The sequence below is a fragment of the Argopecten irradians genome, unplaced genomic scaffold (genome assembly GCF_041381155.1).
Source record: "Argopecten irradians isolate NY unplaced genomic scaffold, Ai_NY scaffold_0104, whole genome shotgun sequence".
In the NCBI taxonomy this organism is placed as follows: Eukaryota; Metazoa; Mollusca; class Bivalvia; order Pectinida; family Pectinidae; genus Argopecten; species Argopecten irradians.
The window spans coordinates 13,377-35,771 of NW_027187571.1; the positions used below are offsets into that span (position 1 = coordinate 13,377).

Genomic DNA, 22,395 nt, shown 5'->3' on the forward strand with positions numbered 1-22,395 from the left:
ATATCACATTTCCTTAACTGGGTGGGGGGGCGGGGCGGGGCGGGGAATGCGCGGATAATTATTTAAGGATATCACATTTCCTTAAATGGGGCGGGGCAGGGTGGGGGGGCGGGGAATGCCGGTAATTAATCTAAGGATATCACATTTCCTTAACTGGGGGGGGCAGGGCGGGGCGGGGGGGGGGCGGATAATTATTTAAGGATATCACATTTCCTTAAATGGGGCAGGTGGGGGCGGGGGGGCGAGGCGGGGTGGGCATATAATTATTTAAGGATATCACAATACCTTAAGTGGGGTGGGGAGGGGGCGGGGCGAGGCAGGGGGTTGGAAGGGCAAATGAAACATTCATTGTATTTTAAATGACCACCATTTTAGTAGCAAACTTTGAACTTCTTCTCAAGTTCTATCAATACAATTAAGCTAAAATATGTCCTGAAATAATCCTGACATGGTCCCAACCCAAGTGTTCTTAAAAACACATTTTGAATTTCAAGGATGGGCGCAAAAGTCACCATTTTGAAAAACTTTTTATTTATATCTTTCCCATGTTACTGGTGCCGAGATTGGCCGATGACCATTAATTAGGTTCCTTTCAATTTTGGGGTAGTTGCCAGGTTCTGACCTCTCTGGTCAGCGATTTCTTTCCACCTTTGACCCTGGCATGTACATAAATGACCCTGGCTGTTAATAAGACATAAAACTAATCGAATCAATTCTTTACACTGTTTTTGAACACGTCAACTGTGAGTGTACACAAAGTAGTTGTTAGAATGTTGAAGATAAATATGTGCTGTGTTTGTGCTAGGGCAGGGTAATGTGAGTATTGTTAGGGAGAGGGACAAAAAAAAAAAAACCTATTGACTACTTTCTGTACACTTCAGTTGAGTCAAAATTTTAGCATTGAACACAAGTTGTACTGGGAACCATTGCATACACAATGTATGTACCTTAAATAACACCACAGTTGTATTACTGCATGTGTTCATTGTCCCTCAAAACCTTAAGTACCAATGTTTTTGTCTTTTTTTCAGCAACGTACATGTATAAATTACAACCAATCAGAGGCCTCCGTATATCACATTGGCGGCCGATCTATCCGAAAATATGGTCATGCTGTTCGGCATCCCTTTAATCCCCATTTACCAATTTATACCAGAAAGTGGACCCTGGCAGCCATCTTGGAATTCCTATCTCATAAACCCTTTATGCACACTCCCACGAGTATGCCTGTCAAGTTTCAAGTTTCTGGATAATCACTCCAAACCCTAACAGATAATGTTTACCTCAAACAACCTCATAGTTGTATCACTGCATGTGTCAAAGAGTGTACATTTTTGGGCAAGGGATTAGGGTTGGGACGATTATTGAGGGGTTACCACATCCTCAAGCAACATCAGTCCATGGACTTAACAAGGATATTACAGTACATCACATTACGTAATCCTTGTGCCAGGCTGGTGCCCTCCTCACACGGCCAGACCTACGGACGGACACAGGGGCTGGAGTGGGTGGTGTAGCTGGCTCATCGTCTGCAAGGCTAGGGCTATCCTCTCCTCTGCAGTCAAACGAAGCGGTGAAGTACACAACCTGCAAGAACACAAGCTGCATTTCAGTAAACAAATAAAGGTGCATAATACACAATATTTGGTAGATATTCAAGTGAGAATCTGGCCTAAGCATGATCAGATATGTTTATGTGCACATGGTTACTGATATCACTATTTGAATATGTAGACATGAAGGATAGGGAAGGCAAAACAAATTATTTTTATTTATTTGCATATCCCATTGTATAACAATACAGATATTTTGTGATCCCCAGTTTAGAATATCCCTATTCTTCATGTATCCCTACAGTACACTGTATATGAAAAGGTATCATTTCTATTGTACCTCGATTGGTGATATTTTTACAGTACATAAATATTATGACATTTTCTAAGAAAACCACGACTCAAAATAAATTCTCCAAACATGAAAAATTTTGTTATGTTTTAAACATGAATCCAACTGATTGTCTACTTTACAATAATATCAGATTGGTGTCAAATAAATCTTATTAAAATACAGATCCTTATAATCACTCCGTTACATAGCAATAGAGAAAATTCACTTCCCAGATTCTGGAAGCAGCAATTTGACTGGACAATTTGAATGGTTACCAGAACGTGACCCCTAATGGGATGTTGTCAGATCCTTATCGAATGGAGTGATACATGTAATAAGGATATGTATTTTAATCGTATTGGTCTGAAATTGGAGTTCTAATTGCACAGAGAAAACTATATATGTTAATGTACGTATGTGTACCCAGCCTGACCACATGATACATGATGTATGCTTTAAGATGACACCATTATCTGTCTAGAAGTCTTACGAGCTAAAATATTACTGTTAACAGAGAACTTTTTTCACAGTAGAGAATATCGTATTCTACACTTAGCGTTAAAATGTAACATCTTACCACGGCCTCCGACAGAGACAGACGTTGGCTAACCGCAACAGCAAGCGACGTTGCTGCTCGGCTCACCAGGCTCAGGCCACGGAAGGACACAGCCTACAAGAACAAGAGCAACAGAAGTTCAGTAAACAAATAAACAATTAACACACAATATTCTGCAATTATTTAAGTAAGAATCTGGTCGAATGAATTGATCAGGTATGTTCATGTGGATTAGATTAATTGATATCAGTAAAAGAAGACTAAATGAATAGAGAAGTTGGGGATAATCTACCTTAGGGTCATATTTTAAATGTTTACATTATCATGAATTATATTTTGTGATCCAGAGGGTAGAATATCACTATCATTCATATACACAGTAGCTCGAGATACTCTGGCCCTGACACCAGACTTAGACATTATGACAGATACCAACAGGTAGATGTCTGGTTTAGGGCCAGAGCGCAATGCTATATCAAAACGTGGAATAAGCCGACACTGTTTGGTATCGGGTCAGGTCATCCCCGATTCAGACTGACCACCGAGAAGCACCACTAACCTTGGTCTATTCAACAAATGAATAATTTATCTACCCAAATACAGTAATCCGTCGAGATTAAAGGCGATTTACATACTTAGAGAAAATGGCAACGACAACGTGGGAAATTTAAAGTTTCGGAAAAGAAACTTAACTGTATTGACACAAAAGAATGTGCATGTGTTATAAAATGGATGGATTTGAGTAGATAAATTATTCATTTCAAAGATCAGAGCCAAAATTTATACAAGTTCTGTTCCACTTCCCCCAAGGATGTTTGTGGCATAATGGCCCGTTACCAAACCATGTCATAAACTCTAGGCTGGTGTCGTCAGGGCTAGAGTATCTCAGGCTTTACACAGATTAAAGAGTCATATGTTCCCTTTCCATATATGAAATGGTAGTTGTGGCTTATATACTGGAATTAACAATCACAGTAGACACTGACATGTTATTTTCGATTTTTCTCCAAATGTTGACGGACGGTGTGTATATATGGTATGCGCCATGACAGTATACATATGTATATAAAATGTTAAAACTATATACTTTAGAGAGCCAAACGCTTGTGGTTAAACATTTATGACCGCTAAAGAAATGATCAATAATTAAAATCTCTGGCGAAGTGATAAAAAATAATGGTACACTTTCCGTCACATACAAAGCTGATTGATTTAAATAGACTGATACCCTTGTTATACAATTATATGCATCAATATTTTATCTCTATTTAATTAAGGAAATCTCTATTTAAATAAAGATATCCCTATTTCAAATTTATCTCTTTCAAAATCCTTGTCCAATTGAAAATAGAATTTTAAATAAAAATCAAAATATAGATATCTTCAATTGAGTTAGAGAATATTTGAAATACAGGTACAAAATGTATCTCAATTTGAATTTAAGACATCTGTATTTGAGTCATTCTCAGAAAAGTTCCAAATTACTGTCTTTTCTATATATTGACAATAATTGCCATTTTAGAAATATTTTAATAGGAAAAGATTTATGTATGAGGCTTAAAACTGACTTTACCAAGAAACTTTTAATGCACTTTGTTTTGAAAATAACAATTATGTTGAAGTTTTTTTTTCAATTCAAAGTAGGTCAATCACAGGAAATGGGCTTATCACCAGAGAAATTACCCAAATTCATACTTAAACCTGGCAATGCAAGTTAAAAAGTATGCATTTGGAATTTAAGAAAAACAATGAATTTTTTTTTTTTTAATTGCTCCTGAGACATTCCCCAGTTATGACAGTGTCGTATCCAAGGAAGTGGCAGCCATTTTTCTTTTTGCTCTGCTTAGATACCTTCACTGACCAACCCCCTATATAAAGCACGGAACTTGATACATGTGCGTCATTCCAAACAATTAGCTTGTCTCGGATACACATGCAACAATATGTTGTATTTTAAAGGAACTACTAGTTAGTTCAAATTGAGATGTTACAGTTTGTACTATGATGAAGAGTAGAAATGAAAATCTTTAAAAATTGAAAACTTCTGTGGTGTTTATATTGTATACTGTCCTTGGTGTTACGTATACCAAATAGTGATAAAATAGTAACACCACTGACAAATTTTGGTAATACCACAGAAATAAAAGAGTCACACAGAAGAAATTTAACACACATTTTCATTTAATTGTTATAATATTTGATGTATATATCTTCATAGATAAAATACATTTCAAAATAATGAATCACAAATACAATCGGCAACAGTACCACCATATTTAGTCTTGGTAACAGTATGGACAAACATAGTAACACCACAGACAAGGACAAAGAAATACTGCTATTTTACTCCTTTTGTAACATTAGATATATTTCAAACTCTTTGAAATCATAGTATTTAATCAATGTCCATAGTGTTACAAGGACAAAAATATTGCAAAATAATAAGTTCAAGATGATAACAAACACAAGAGGCCCAAGGGCCTTAACGGTCAATTGACTTCAAATTGGCAAAAGTCATGGTGCCATCTTCAATTTGGGATCAACCAGAGATGTAACAACACTTTTGTCAAGTGTTTCATATCAGGATCAATTTCAGGCAAGTTTCAGCCAAATTGCACCGGTTTAACTTGAAAAAGTTCTAAAAATTCGTTTGTCAAGTTGGCGGCTGTGGCTCGTGCCGCATTTGGATTTGGATTGACCCGAAAAATAACGAACACTTGGTTGGACTATGTCAGGATCACTTTCATGCAAGTTCAGCTAAATTGCACTGGTAGAACTTGAGAAGTTCAAAATGTGTTTTCAAGATGGTGACTGTGGTGGCCATCTTGGAATTTGTAAAAAAAAAAAATTCAAATTATTGAAAGACCAAAATAAAATCTTTGTCTCAAAGAATTATGTTTTAGAATCATTTTATATAATAAGTACCTGTATGCTATAAAAGTACAAGTATGTTGACTGGTGAGATATATTTGTCAACTGATTACGGAGTATGCATATTAAAGTAATATAATATATCATAAGCTATTATTTTGACTAATTAGTTAAAAATGAAATGAACAGTTATTAATTACATTAATAGATTTTAAAACAGGATATTATGGTATTTAAGTATGGTAACACTATGGACATTTGACCTTGACGTGTGATCTAAATACAATATATGTTTCTGTCATAATTGGGAGCTTATCAATATACCAATATTGTTTTTGATATCTACAATGCTCTTTCTCTAAGTTTCTGAATTAAAATTATCCATTTATGGAGGTGATTTTTTCAGTTTTCTTTATGTTGGATTTGGAACATTTCTGATAATGACTCATTTTCACGTGCTCTGTGCGAAGATTAATATTGAAACACAAAGCAACAAGATCTAATTGTGACGGGTGCTGTCACAAGTAGTTCCTCCAATCTCCACAGAGCCTAATTTGACAAGTAAGAGTGACCTCCCCTGAATGATGAAGTGAAATTGTTTTACCGATAAATACATGTTATTTTGCAGAAATAGATATAGTGTTATATCGTTGGAAAACAATATCATTTATATCAGAAAAAATACAACAAAAATAAAAGTGGACCTAAAATGGTTCCCAGCTGAACTCCAAGAACAAGGAAGTAATATTTTTTTTTGAATAATTATGGTATTTTTCACATTAAAAATTTAGAATCTGATTTAAACTACATATTGAAACAGATTCCAGGCAAATCGGACAAGTGGTTAAATATATATAAGCAGTTCAAATCTGAAAAATGAAAGGCTGTGGTGGCCATCTTGGATTCTGGTCAGAAAAAATGAAACCAGTCGACACATCTGCAGGTCACTAGAAATAACCTCGTAAGTGATCTGACATATAGTTTTCGAGAAAATGGTCGGACAAAGTCGCGACGAAAAAAGAAGAACCACCAGAAAAATAAGAAGAAGAATTTAAAAGAATAATAATAACAAGATCTAATTGTGACGGGTGCCATCACATAAAGTTCACAAAAGGGAGAATCAAGGGAGTTTTTCCAATTTGATGTTTAAATACAGATATTTTAATTTCGTGTCAAATAGAGATATCTGTATGTAAAATAAGAATATCTGTATTGCTACAAAAATTAGAGATATCTTTAATTGAAATTAGAGATATCTGTTTTTTTAATAAAAGATATCTCTATTTTGTGTTTAATTAGACACATCATGATTTTTAAATAGAAATATCTGTAATTCAAATACAAATTTATATCTCTTATTCAATTAAAGATATCTTTATTTAAAGATGCTCCACCGCTGACAAATAGTATTTTTTTAATATAAAAAAACAGGAGCAGACGATTGGGTATTTTTCTTCAGTTACAAAAATTACTTATTTTACATCATTACCACCATTGAAAAGTTTGAGCATTCTAAATTTTTTACATTCAAGTTAAAAATATGATAAATAATTAAATCTGCATCCGAAGAAAATTCCTGTGGACATATATCTCTATATCAAGAATGAAGTAATGATTGGCCCATCGAGAAATAATATTTTATGTTTATTTTTGTGTGAAAATTATGCCAATTTATATCAGATTAAACACAAGTATTGTTTATATATATTCTTTTCTGCTCTTTCGCGGTGGAGCCATCTTAAATTAATAGATATCTCCAGTATCTATATTGTGGATTTTTATAGGCAAAGGGAGATCACTCTCAAGTTGTTACTTAAGGTTTTTATTACTTTCTGATAAACCAATGTGGCCTAGAAAGTATTTAATGATGTTCATGTTGCACGTACCAAACATTTGCTAAATAAATGTATTAAAGCTAAATTATGAAATAATACTGATAATAAAACTTTATCAAAATATAAACAAAATGAAAAGTTTGAAAATACGACTTAATTATTTATTTATTTATTTTAATTAAATTTGTTTTCATTTTGTTGATAATCAACAAAATTGAAAAGTATGAAAAATATGAAAAATACGACTTAATTATTCATTTATATATGTAATGAATTAAATTTGTTTTTTGTTAACTTTCCCTAGATATAATTATTCATTTTACAGATAGAGTCTGCAGTATATGATAACAGTAGGTAGCTTCTTAACAGAAGTAATTATCAACACACTCGCTGGTTTTGTCCTGAGCAATTAACCAAATACAATCTAGACTCTAGACTACATGTAACTACCAGAAACTCAAAGGTGAGAATCACAGGTAGCTGACCAATACCTGTATGTTTTGTGTGTGTTAATCACCTATCTAGGTTTAGTGCACTACTAGTTTACCTGTACTTTAAATGTTGTGCACTACTAGTGCACTAAGGGTAAAGGTTAGCTTACATTCATATACACTGTAGGTTATTGTCTTAAGATAAGTAAAAAAATGGATTAGGCACAAGTTATTTGCACTTATGTTAAGCCTTCTTCAATCAACATTAAATACAAGTGATGGCATACATGTATACATTGTATAAGTTGAATTTAACATATTATTTACATAATTACAAGATATACAATTATTATGGTTAAACAATTCTACTGGGCTTTGTAAATGACTGCACAAATTCAAATAAATAACAATTTATTTCCAAAGTCAAGTTTTCATTTCCATAAAGTAACAAATATAATTTACTTCTATGTTTAGGTCATTAAACACTTGGACCATATCAGCATGGACAGTAGTATAATTCTGACATTCAAGAAAGAAATGGTTAGCTACAGCTGTGTTGCTACAATTAAAACACAAGTACAGTCTAGTGTCAAATTTACACTAAAGAGATATCGTTTAAAAGAAGAAAACGGTAGTGATTTAACATTATCATCTGAGTTGATTAAAGGTGGATTTTATTGTAGTAGAAGGTCGATAATTTTGGAATTGAAAAGTTGTCCTTATTTTTATAGTGTAAAGATTATCAGCTGGTCGTCTGAATTACCATATATGGAAGAGACAAAAATCCTGTGCGAGTTATCCCCCTTATTGTAGTCAGATCTAAGAAAAGTGTCATTTTATGAATGGGATTCGTTTACTACCCATAGTAACGTGTAGTAATTTCAGGAGGAGCTCTTTAATGAAAAACAGTTTGTAAATCTAAAGGAAATCAACCGTGTGTATTAATTTTTACATAAAGGTATCGAAACGACTTTTCATTGTGTCCCGAAACGACCGTATGTAATGTACCGGAACGTGATCGAAACGACCCGATACCATTTTCACCGCACGTCGTTTTCGGGAATTGTGGCGTCTATAGAGGTACTAGCCAACAGTACTTATATTATGACAGGGAAATTACTTAAAGATGATTCGTCTGTTTTGACCTTCGATGAAGGTCAAGGTTAGTCCGCTAAACCTGCCTACAGTATATCATTAGGCCTTTTTTTTAAATTGCTTAATTTATATATTAGGCAAATCTTTTTTAAAAGCCTATAATGATATACACAATGTAGGCAGGTTTAGCGGGCTAGGTTAAAGGGATGAAACTATTGATACTATGGCGACAAAAAGCCTAAACAAGAGGCCCATGGGCCTTAGCGGTCACCTGAGTAAGAATATATAATGAAACAAATAATGAAACAAATTAAAGACATATAAACACTATATGCTGGGCCTTGAAGTTGGTCAGTGATTTATGAATTTGACTCTTTAGACTATGAAGAGTATTTGCTTCCATCAAACCTGTGAACTTAGAGGTATTTTTTGAAATTTTAATCATTTTGACCCTTTTTGGTCCTGCCCCTCTGGTCCCCCAAGGGGTCATCGAGGACAGATATGAATGTTAAAATGCTATATCTTAGGCTAAATATTCTTATCAAGTTTGACTTATTTCCTACAAAGATTGGGCAAATAATGTTCACAAATATATTTTTCCTATATAAACTAAAGTAAACTTGACCCCTCCCCAGGGGGTAACGTGGGACCCCAAGGTCATATAATTCACAATTTTTATAAAACACCTTAAGACCTTTCCATCTATAATTATTTGATTCTACTATATCCAGAATTTTAGAAGATTTTTGAAGTTTTAGCCTATTTGACCCTTTTTTTGCCCCGCCCTCTGCCCCCAGGGGGTCGGCCAGGACCAATGTGGATATGATATTAAAATGCTATCTCAGGCTAATAATTCTAAGCAATTTGACTCATTTCCAATGAAAATTGAGCAAAAAATGTTCATTAATGTGTTTTTCCTATATAAACTATAGTAAACTTGACCCCCTCCCCAAGGGGAAACAGGAGACCCCAGGGTCATATAATTTACAATTTTTATAAACAAATTTTAAGACCTTTTCATCTATAAAGTGTATTTGATTCTACCATTTCCAGAATTTCAGAAGAAGATTTTTGAAGTTTTAGCCTATTTGACCCTTTTTTAGCCCCACCCCTCTGCCCCCAGGGGGTCGGCCAGGACCAATGTGGAAATGATATTAAAATGCTATCTCAGGCTAATAATTCTAACCAAGTTTGACTCGTTTCCAATGAAAATTGAGCAAAACATTCTCATAAATGTGTTTTCCCTATATAAACTTTAGTAAACTTGACCCCCTCCCCAGGGGGAAACGTGAGACCCCAGGGTCATATAATTCACAATTTTTGTAAAGGACCTTAAGACCTTTCTATTTATGAAAAGTGTTTGATTCTACCATTTCCAGAATTTCAGAAGAAGATTTTTGAAGTTTTAGCCTATTTGACCCTTTTTTAGCCCCACCCCTCTGCCCCCAGGGGGTCGGCCAGGACCAATGTGGAAATGATATTAAAATGCTATCTCAGGCTAATAATTCTAACCAAGTTTGACTCGTTTCCAATGAAAATTGAGCAAAACATTCTCATAAATGTATTTTCCCTATATAAACTATAGTAAACTTGACCCCTCCCCAGGGAGAAACGTGAGACCCCAGGGTCATATAATTCACAATTTTTGTAAAGGACCTTAAGACCTTTCTATTTATGAAAAGTATTTGATTCTACCATTTCCAGAATTTCAGAAGAAGATTTTTGAAGTTTTAGCCTATTTGACCCCTTTTGACCCCGCCCTAAAGCCCCTGGGGGTCAGTCATAGAAAATTTGTTAATAGGATTAAATGGCCAATCTCATACTGATAATTCTGACAACATTTGACTCATTTCCTATTACAAATGACCAAATAATAAGCAAAAATGTGTTTTCCCAATATAAACTATAGTAAACTTAACCCCCTCCCCCAGGGGGAAACTAGAGACCCCAGGGTCATATAATTCACAATTTTCGTAAAGGACCTTAAGACCTTTCTATCTATGAAGAGTATTTGATTCTACCACATCTGTGAGTAGAGAAGAAGATTTTTGAAATTTTACCCCTTTTGGCCCCTCCCACAGCCCCCTGGGGGGTGGGGACCATATAATTCACAATTTTTATTGGCCTTATGCCTAAGAAGGTTTGTGCAAAATTTCATTGAAATTGCTTCAGCAGTTTTGGAGAAGAAGTCAAAAATGTAAATTGTTTACGGACATACGACGGACGACGGACGACGCACGACGGACGACGGACGACGGACGACGACGGACAAAAGGCGATTAGAATAGGTCACTTGAGACTTCGTCTCAGGTGACCTAAAAATCAGAAAATACACAAGTCCTCAATGTTTAGTACACATGCACTTAAAAGTGTCATTATGCATATGCATTAAAGCATTAAAAGCAATTATTACAATAAGCCTTCATTGGAGACTTCCGAATCATTTGATAATTTGATGTAACCCTTCATCCAAACATGCTACCAATTCATCTCATTAGAGAAACCTGAAATTCTGGGATTTCCAACCCCAGAAAGATATTTTTATCAACTCCAAATTTTTTTTCAATCTTTGTCCGCGTGTTTATTTAAGGAACAGATTTTTATTTTGTTGATGTTATGAGGGTACAATGATAATGGAGCACGTGTAAATTATGTTACGCAAAATTTACACGGGTTCCATTATCATTATACCCTCATAATTACAGTTTTTCACGCAAATAAATATTATTTATTCTCGCGACAGTTGCATATATCTTAATAAAATACCCATATTTCTTCTCTCTCGTCATCGTAAACGAATTCGATTGAACAAATGATTGGAATCGAGTCATTCATATGTTCCCGCCAAAAGTGGGGTCATGATCATGACCCGTTGCTACGCCAGCGACTATTCCCGTAACGATAGAATCGCCGCACGTGTTGTTCTATCATTATGCGCTGATAATGATAATACTAGTAAGCATGGTTATCGAGTCCATGTCAGTGCAAACTAAATATCAGAGAGCAACAAGACAACTTTGAACTTAGAATGGATATAGATTTAGACCCATACAATGGCCCCGTCTCCCTAATGAACGTCTTAATATAGTTTCAGGACACTCGTCTTTACTATAAAATATAACTTTGTCATGTTTATTGGAGGAAACTTTATCAGTTGTAAGAACTTGTGGCTAATCCCATGATTTTCTTGTTCAGACAATAAAAACTTAGGCTACATACCTTTCCGCGAACAAAAGCCTTGCTTATGCACTGGAAAATCAATTCCATGGCGATGAAAAGTGCGGTGAAAGACTCCATATCTCGGATCGATGCAAAATGCGTGCGTATGGTCAAGAGTATCTCTGAGAAATGGGCAGAGATTTGAATTGAAATCAATGATATTCCTTTCTGTCACGTGACCAGCATAATAGTGTAAGGGGCGCATATCGGCTACTGAACAGTGATCACCCCACCACTTTACGCTCGTATGAGTCTACTTACATTTATATCACAGGGATCTGAGAATTAGTTACAGATCTTATAATCATGGACCCACCAGAGTGCCCTAAGACCATTTTAGACGTTTTAGAGGTAGTACCATGTACAGTATAATTTTCATCGTTTTTTGATCTAGACCTCTAAAACGTCTAAAAATGGTCTTAGGGCACTCTGGTGGGTCCATGATTATATAATCTGTAACTAATTCTCAGATTCCTGTGATTTATATTACGTGTAGGACGCATCCAAATCTAACTAATTAAATTGTTTAAGGACACACATCCTCGATATTCCATGGGTTACAATCACAGTCATTTTAATATGTATTCGCGAAAATAAAAGCTAGTAACCCCTGAAGTATCGAGGATGGAGGGCACTAGGCTATATCTAAATATATTTAAACGGTCGATAACGATCACTCAAACAAACGATTATTTAGATTATCATTAAACATGGGGCTCGTGGAGTCCACATAAGTTACTTTCTGATTTCTATGCTTTTGCTTGTGTTTTAATTAATATGACTTGGGCTAGGTTTACTCAATAAATTATGCATACAACTGTATGCCATGGAAATAGTCAAATCAATCAATATTTTATTTTAGTGTCACGCATCGTAAAAATATACAGCCATTGATAAAATAAATGTACAAGTAATTCAGAATTCAAGAAATAGTGCTATACGGCGGTAAAGTTAGCATTGTACAATTGTACCACAGGCGTTAAATGTCTATAGAGCCAAACGCCTGTGATTGTACATACATGTGTATGCGACACTAAATAAAGTTTCATGAATCTTGTAATTTATAGTGATTTGATTCAATTCAATTTATTTTTCTCTTACGCGTGCCTTCAAACATCAAAGTTAATTCTATCTCTTTATAATGTACGCGTGCCTCCAAACATCAAAGTTAATTCTACCTCTTTATAATGTACGCGTGCCTCCAAACATCAAAGTTAATTCTATCTCTTTATAATGTACATGGTATAGAGAAACACAGAGTATTAGACAGGTTGGGGACACTCCCGTATATGCGGGATAGTCCTGTATTTGAGGGATAACTTTGTTACAAAAATGCATGATTCTGTGAAATGAAAATGGATAAAGTCGTTTAAATAATTGTATTTGTATATAGACATATATCTAAGGAAGACGAATTGTACAACCTTTTAAACAGAACTTCGATCAATTTTGTTGTGTAAAAATCATCTTTGAGGAATTCTTTGAAAGAAATGATCGAATACTGATTGCAACGGAAAGTTCCACTTGATCCAATAGGAAGATTTATATAATTTCTGATCGAATCTTGCAATATGAGTTACCATGCCGCTAACTGACAGCAAACGGTTGGTCAACATTTCAAGATATAAACACCGAGGACGGCTTTAGTAAATATTTAAGTTGAAAAATTCAGCAAACACAAAAACTCAAACATTTGTGTCTACCAAGGATTTATAAGTGAGATACGTCGTTGGTGTCTACGTAAGGTTTAATGTGTAAGGAGCAATTTAATCCATACAACATTATGTAGCCATCATAGACTCTGGTACTCCCGTCCATCCACAAATGTAGCCACCATAGACTCTGGTACTCCCGTCCATCCACAAATGTAGCCACCATAGACTCTGGTACTCCCGTCCATCCACAAATGTAGCCACCAAAGACTCTGGTACTCCCGTCCATCCACAAATGTAGCAACCAAAGACTCTGGTACTCCCGTCCATCCACAAATGTAGCCACCATAGACTCTGGTACTCCCGTCCATCCACATATGTAGCCACCAAAGACTCTGGTACTCCCGTCCATCCACATATGTAGCCACCATAGACTCTGGTACTCCCGTCCATCCACATATGTAGCCACCATAGACTCTGGTACTCCCGTCCATCCACATATGTAGCCACCATAGACTCTGGTACTCCCGTCCATCCACATATGTAGCCACCATAGACTCTGGTACTCCCGTGTATCCACATATGTAGCCACCATAGACTCTGGTACTCCCGTCCATCCACATATGTAGCCACCATAGACTCTGGTACTCCCGTCCATCCACATATGTAGCCACCATAGACTCTGGTACTCCCGTGTATCCACATCATTTTCATGCTCATAGACTTTAGGTATAATACTGATTATGTAGCCACCATAGACTCTGGTACTCCCGTCCATCCACATACACTAGACTCTGGTACTCCCGTCCATCCACATACATGTATGTAGCCACCATAGACTCTGGTACTCCCGTGTATCCACATATGTAGCCACCATAGACTCTGGTACTCCCATCCATCCACATACATGTATGTAGCCACCATAGACTCTGGTACTCCCGTCCATCCACATATGTAGCCACCATAGACTCTGGTACTCCCGTCCATCCACATATGTAGCCACCATAGACTCTGGTACTCCCGTCCATCCACATATGTAGCCACCATAGACTCTGGTACTCCCGTCCATCCACATATGTAGCCACCATAGACTCTGGTACTCCCGTCCATCCACATATGTAGCCACCATAGACTCTGGTACTCCCGTCCATCCACATATATAGCCACCATAGACTCTGGTACTCCCGTCCATCCACATATGTAGCCACCATAGACTCTGGTACTCCCGTCCATCCACATATGTAGCCACCATAGACTCTGGTACTCCCGTCCATCCACATATGTAGCCACCATAGACTCTGGTACTCCCGTCCATCCACATATGTAGCCACCATAGACTCTGGTACTCCCGTCCATCCACATATGTAGCCACCATAGACTCTGGTACTCCCGTCCATCCACATATGTAGCCACCATAGACTCTGGTACTCCCGTCCATCCACATATGTAGCCACCATAGACTCTGGTACTCCCGTCCATCCACATATGTAGCCACCATAGACTCTGGTACTCCCGTCCATCCACATATGTAGCCACCATAGACTCTGGTACTCCCGTCCATCCACATATGTAGCCACCATAGACTCTGGTACTCCCGTCCATCCACATATGTAGCCACCATAGACTCTGGTACTCCCGTCCATCCACATATGTAGCCACCATAGACTCTGGTACTCCCGTCCATCCACATATGTAGCCACCATAGACTCTGGTACTCCCGTCCATCCACATATATAGCCACCCTGGTACTCCCGTCCATCCACTCTATGTAGCCACCATAGACTTGGTACTCCGTCCATCCACATATGTAGCCACCATAGACTCTGGTACTCCCGTCCATCCACATATGTAGCCACCATACTTCCACATCTGGTACTCCCGTCCATCCACATATGTAGCCACCATAGACTCTGGTACTCCCGTGTATCCACATATGTAGCCACCATAGACTCTGGTACTCCCGTATCCACATATGTAGCCACATAGACTTGGTACTCCGCCACATATGTAGCCACCATAGACTTGGTACTCCCGTCCATCCACATATGTAGCCACCATAGACTCTGGTACTTCTGTCCACATATGTACCACATAAACGTCTATGTAGCCACCATAGACTCTGGTACTCCCGTCCAATACATATGTAGCCACCATAGACTCTGGTACTCCCGTCACACATATGTATCCACATAGGCCCCATAGACCCTGGTACTCCGTGTATCCACATATGTAGCCACCATAGACTCTGGTACTCCCGTCCATCCACATATGTAGCCACCATAGACTCTGGTACTCCCGTCCATCCACATATGTAGCCACCATAGACTCTGGTACTCCCGTCCATCCACATATGTAGCCACCATAGACTCTGGTACTCCCGTGTATCCACATATGTAGCCACCATAGACTCTGGTACTCCCGTCCATCCCACATATGTAGCCACCATAGACTCTGGTACTCCCGTCCATCCACATATGTAGCCACCATAGACTCTGGTACTCCCGTCCATCCACATATGTAGCCACCATAGACTCTGGTACTCCCGTCCAATACATATGTAGCCACCATAGACTCTGGTACTCCCGTCCATCCACATATGTAGCCACCATAGACTCTGGTACTCCCGTCCATCCACATATGTAGCCACCATAGTCTCTGGTACTCCCGTCCATCCACATATGTAGCCACCATAGATTCTGGTACTCCCGCGTATCCACATCATTTTCATGCTCATTTTAGAATTAAGGTTCATGTGATGGCTTTAAACAGTGGTATTTTGCAAGCCTAAAACTCATTACTATGCTGCAATTGAACAGAACTAATTTCATTAATTGTTGGTATATACCCTGGCTAACTGTCAGTCTTACTGTTGATATGTAATTTGTGGAGCTGCGTGTAAAATACAGTAAAATATGAGAAAAATGTATATTTCTGGAGAAGACATAGAACTCGTGTGAATTGCATTGATGGAACCAAATAATCATGCCATCGTGTTCAGTTGTGAATATGCCAGGTACTCCAACAGTTTGTTTGGCAAAATCGGACCAGCAAATAGCGCAGGAGCCTAGTGTAGTAAATGCAAATGGCTGCTATAAATGGCGGATCGAAAATATCGCATATAAGAAGCCATCTCAATTGATACAAATGTTTTTATAGACACCAAAAGGTACTCTGAACATAACAAGAAGACTCTTCACGAAAAAAATAGTTCAAACAATCTGTTTGGGGCGAAAAATGCAAATTTATGGAAAGAGCCTCAAAGTCCACATTTCAACTATTTTTTTCGTAAATATTCTTCTTGTCATGTTCAGAGTACCTTATAGTGTATATAAGAGCACTTGTATCAATTAAAATGTCTTTTTATATGCTATATTTGTGATCCGCCATTTAAAGCAGCCATTTGCATTTACAACACTAGGCTCCTGCGCTATTCGCTGGTCCGATTTTGCCGAACAAACTGTTGGAGTACCTGGCATAGTCACTACTGAACACGATAGCATGTTTATTTGGTGCCATCAATGCAATTCACACGAGTTCTATGTCTTCTCCAGAAATATACATTTTTCTCTTATTTTACTGAAATTTACAAGCAGCTTCACAAATTACTTATCAACAGTAAGACTGACAGTTAGCCAGGATATATACCAACAATTAATGAAATTAGTTCTGTTCAATTGCAGCACAGTAATGCGTTTTAGGCTTGCAAAATATCACTGGTTAAAGCCATTGCATGAACCTTAATACTGATTATGTAGCCACCATTATCGTAACTACGTGTTATACAGCATATTTGTATATATATCCATATAACCCAGACTGAAGTATGTGTAACATTGTACATTTATGGATATCGAACCAGTGACCAATATGCCTAACGGTTTGACTCTACCAACAAATTAAATGTACATAAATATGTAAAGAATAATATCTCCAAAACCACATACCTGTGTGCATGAACATCTGATCCCAGCCACCACTTTTTTTACCAAATGAAGCTACATGTAACAATCTATTATCGTATGTATACAGCGTAGCTCCTTTTGTTTGATTGGAATTTTTACTGAAGAAATTACACATTACAACGCACGACGAGCACGCGTTACTAACCTGTTTGGAGCGCGTGCGCGAGTCTGTGCATAGCTATATAGTATATGACCGAGACCACAGGGGCTTGTTACATCGAAAGTAGAAGCGGGAGTTAATGTATTGAAGACTATTTAAAAATCTCATGAATATTTAAATGTTTCAAGAAGTTTGACGCCTTTATGCAATAGTATGGACACGATACCATAATTGTTATATGCCCGTGATATTGATGGTAAAAAGGGGGAAAAACAATGGTTTTAAAAAGTTTCTGTCTAACATTATAATGCATCTATGAAAAGGCAAAAACTAGAAGCGATTCATTATTTTCGTTTTCATCCATATTAAAACAAATCTTTGAATCTACAGCAGCTGTACCACTAGGCTTAGAACATTAAGCCACACACACACACACACACACACACACACACACACACACACACACACACACACACACACACACACACACACACACACACACACACACACACACACACACACACACACACACACACACACACACACACACCTTTTCGCCGAGTGAAATGTTTCTAAAAATGCACATTTGAGAGAAAAAAAGGTTCCTCCTGCCATTTTTGTACTCTTCATTTTAGAAAATTTTCCACTGCGCGGCGGGTTTCCTAAAACGTTCAAGCACGTAATGTTCAAACCTTTATTAATGAAAAGTCAATATTTATATTATTTTGAGTTACACAACAATGTGCCGATGGTGGGAATCCGGTATGTTCAGATCGAGCTGGGTTGCATAATGGTATGACGACACTCACAATTATCATTTCTTAATGCAGGTAACTTTAAATCGAAAAATTACCGTGTTAAGAACGCTTTAAAATAAACAAAATACACTGTAAAACTCATCTCAGTCATTCCAAAACGTTATATTTTTTCTCGGGGGGGGGGGGGGAGACCCCCGGACCCCCAAACAGCAAAATCTCGCACCTTCGGCGCTCGCAAATTCAGCAAAATACATCGTAAAACTCATCTCAGCCATTCTAAATTGTAGATTTTTTCCCGAGGGAGAACCCAGAACCCACCAAACACCAAAATCTCGCGCCTTCGGCGCTCTCAACATCATCAAAATTCATCGTAAAACTCATCTCTGGCATTCTAAATCGTACAATTTTCCCCGGGCTCCTGTGAGTCAAATACGCTTTATAGATAGAGGGTCATTAGGCCCTTTAACAAATTGTGAATTTCTTAGCTCTGCAGTCTCAGATTTTCCTCTGGGGAGTAGGTCATATTTTTTTAGCATAACTTGCTCAATTTCCATAGAAAATGATTCAAACTTGTTTGGAAACTATATACTGAGATTTTTTTTTTATTATAACGGTAATGCCCGAATTGGTCCTGGCTGAGCCCATGGGGCCAGACGGGGTTAAAATGACTGAAATTTTGAGAATATTCTTTTGCATTATTTCATAGATGTGAAAAAAATGCTCACAAAAGTCAAACAACTTCAAGAGCCGGGTGGATGCAAGGGGCCAATATAGTGTTACATTTCTTATATTCTGTAACCGAACACAAGTGACCGTTAAGTCCCCTGGGCCTCTTTTTAAAAATATTTTGAGAATGAAGGGGTTCCTAGTTGATTCTAATTTGAAGTAGGAGAGCCTGCTAATGTTCCCTTCCAATCATAAACATGAAATTAGTTCTACTGATTGATTTAAGGCAAACAACTATATCAACTAAATAATACTCCATACTCATTCTTGAATGATTAATTGCCCCTATTCACAACGTCCATCTTTTCATATTAACTAATTATGGGGTCAGCTTTTGTCTACACATGTTGCTATCTGTGATTGCTAGAAGTTCAGATAGTGTCCAGTTTTGCCGAATATTTGTATGTGCGTCATTTTATTTCTCCAAGCTATGCATGTGTTTTAAAATTTTTGGTTGTAATAGTTGCTTTTGATTGTTGGAATTCTTATATTATCCTATTTTTCATAACAATTTAATGTAGGGGTATTTGAATCTCCAAATTAATGTCAGGCATTTTGAAAGGATATCGGTAAATTGGCAAGGTAGGAGAGTGGTAACCTCTGATTAGCAAAGTCTTAAAAAATGGTTTGATACATATTAACATATAGGACATTTTTGTGTTTTATTGTTATTATGCCTTTATCTGTATCAATTAATCTAAGGATTCCAATAAGGTTCAAATTTAGATATCAGTTAAATTTGGCAATAGACTTCAGAGCTATTGCTGCAATAAAAATGCATTTGAGGCTTTTTCTTTTCTTTTTCTTTTTGTCAAAATCTAGGTTGTCAAAAAGATTATTACTAGTACTTGAACAGTACATAGCTCTTGTTGGTGATTCAGTCTCTGTTCAGTTTCTCTCGTCAATAAAAAGTGAGAGTTTAGCCAAAATTAAATAGCATTAGCCTATATTTTTCATTTTGTTTTCATTAATTTGTTATCTTCCTCTGAGAGTTATATAATAGATGTCAATAAATTAGCCTTTGCATTAATTTTTCATGAATATTTAAAGATGCTCCACCGCTGACAAACTGTATTTTTTCTCTACGAAAATTCATTAAAGGTGATATTTTTTAGGTCAAACAGGCAAAAATCGGCATTTTGACCACTGGTTTCTGTTTAATTCGTCCTAGTGAAATAATTGATAAACTTAACAATCTGAGACTCTACATATAAACAGTCCTTGTAATTATGAACAAAACGGTATTTCTGATTTTTGGAAATGTTACATACAACGACCACAATACAGCCTTGAATAATGGTGGTATTTCGCAGGTTCTCGGTAAATTTCCACAACAGACGAGATATTTCGGGGTCCCAGACGCCTTCCTTCGGAGCTATTCTGAACGATTGGACCGGCAAATGTACCATTTAAAAATGAGTGATATTTATGAAATTTTCTGTAGAACTTACTAAAAATCATAAAATGCGTAAATAATTTATGCACTGATCATCACAGTTTTGTTACAAAATGCGTCCAAAATGTGCAACAGTGAAATTGACCTGTCTGCAGTGTCTCGATCACACAAAATCATACCGCTCACTAGTGCGCCCCCTATGAGGAATGTGTATTGTTTGTATCCGGTTGAGTAAAAACGTTGAAGCCGCCTTGGTGTTCAAGTTATAACCGGCATTATCAGGTAAGTAGATGCGTATTACTTGTTATAGACACCAATATCATTATCGATGGATATTCATATTATCCGTTATTTGTTTTATTGTTTGTGTAGGCCTAAAAAACATACTTAAAATCTAGTCTGGCTTTTCATTATCATCATCGCGAGTGCCTGCACAACAGAACCATGCATGCGTTCTAAATCATGACTTAACAGCACATAAATTGACAATTATGCTGCCTTTGAGTCAGATGCCATTTGAATATATGTTTCTCGTAATATATCTGTATTGTTTGATAATTATGATTAAATTGCCAGTAGTTAAACCATAAATTAATGCAGGTCGTTGCAGCACTGTGTACAATGTACCTTACATGTCGTTTCGGTACTTGCTAAAGTCGTTTCGGTACCCTAAAGTGCAAATGCCGAAACGACTTTCAGAAGGTACCGACTTTATTTTGAAGTACCGAAACTACTTGGTGCCGAAACCTGTGCACATGGATGCTATCATGATACGATGACACCTGTTTGGTCTTTAGCAGTTTACGTCTGATCTGCTGTCTGAAAATAGCACCAAGCATGAGGTTAATAATTGGTGTTTAGGCCTAAACCATGATTAGATCAGAAGGAAAAGTGACAAAATGTGACAGTGGCAAGGGATAGCACTAAACAGTAAACTGAATATTTTACAACTAAAGAAAACAAGCCAGACAAATCTGGAAAAAATGTATCAGTTAGTTTGACAATGGATATGATCAACATTATCAGAAGCATTTGTATGCACTGCAGTTTTAATTGCTAAAGTTATTGTACAGACTGGTGGGGGAAGGGGGGTCAATAATGTGAATAATGAAGATTAATTTCACAATTTTGCTGTGTTGTGTATAGTCAACTACTGCGCAGTAATTAGGATGCCGGCAGGAATCATCATGATCAGCTTGACCAGCGTTATGTAAATTTGCATTCATGTACAATGTATGTATTATTTTGTACTATTGAAATTATCTTAAGACGTTGATAAATTCGATAGATAGAAATAAATAACAACAAAACACAACTATTTTGCGTATTTTCGAGGTTAATGGGCACTTTTCGAGAAAAGTGTTTGGCTCTGAAAAGAGCCGTTGCTATAGGATTCAAGACTGCTTCGATTCTTGGTCACTCTTCATCATCGTCTTCGGATCCGGAAACAACGTCTACAATTTCGCCATACAGGTCTCTTCGTAATCCGGATATGTCTTCAGCTTTTTGGTGGGCATAGTCGTAGTACATGTTACGCAGGCCTTCTACAACCGACATTCTAAGTCTGTAGCTGTAGCGAAAGGTTCTCAGTCCGTCTCTCTTGGCACCGAGGTAACGGGACTGCAACTCGTCTAGCTTGTAATTCAGTTGTACGATCTGTTCACAGGCTCTTCGGAATCGACGTTCGCTATTCAGCAGAGTGAATCGTTGATCGAGTCGGGAGTTTCTTGCTTTCGTCTTCATGATTGTCTCAAGATTAAGTGATGACAGTAGATTGTCGTCGGGTATTTATACCCCTGACTTCAAGTGTCATAGGCCATAACGAGAAACTCGTGTACACATTGTCAGTACACATTCTGACGCGTGTCAGCGCATTTAGTATATTGAGTGAAAGGCACACCATTTAC

General features: G+C 37.1%; 1 protein-coding gene across 2 annotated transcripts; it reads right to left on the reverse strand.

The window, feature by feature from the left end:
• Nucleotides 1-835: 835 nt before the first annotated feature.
• On the reverse strand, nt 836-17,647 carry LOC138311764 (uncharacterized). Of its 2 annotated transcripts, none has more exons than XR_011206737.1 (3): nt 17,491-17,647; nt 2,465-2,557; nt 836-1,587 (listed from the first exon to the last, which is right to left on the reverse strand). XR_011206737.1 is itself a non-coding variant. In XM_069252974.1 (3 exons), the coding sequence occupies exons 1-3, from the start codon at nt 11,970-11,972 to the stop codon at nt 1,429-1,431; spliced, it is 330 nt and encodes a 109-aa protein (XP_069109075.1). In that variant the 5' UTR covers nt 11,973-12,047; the 3' UTR covers nt 836-1,428. The 2 variants fall into 2 exon arrangements, 1 of the variants encoding a protein (XP_069109075.1); XM_069252974.1 differs by lacking the exon at nt 17,491-17,647 and adding an exon at nt 11,895-12,047.
• Between the last annotated feature and the right edge of the window lie 4,748 nt (nt 17,648-22,395).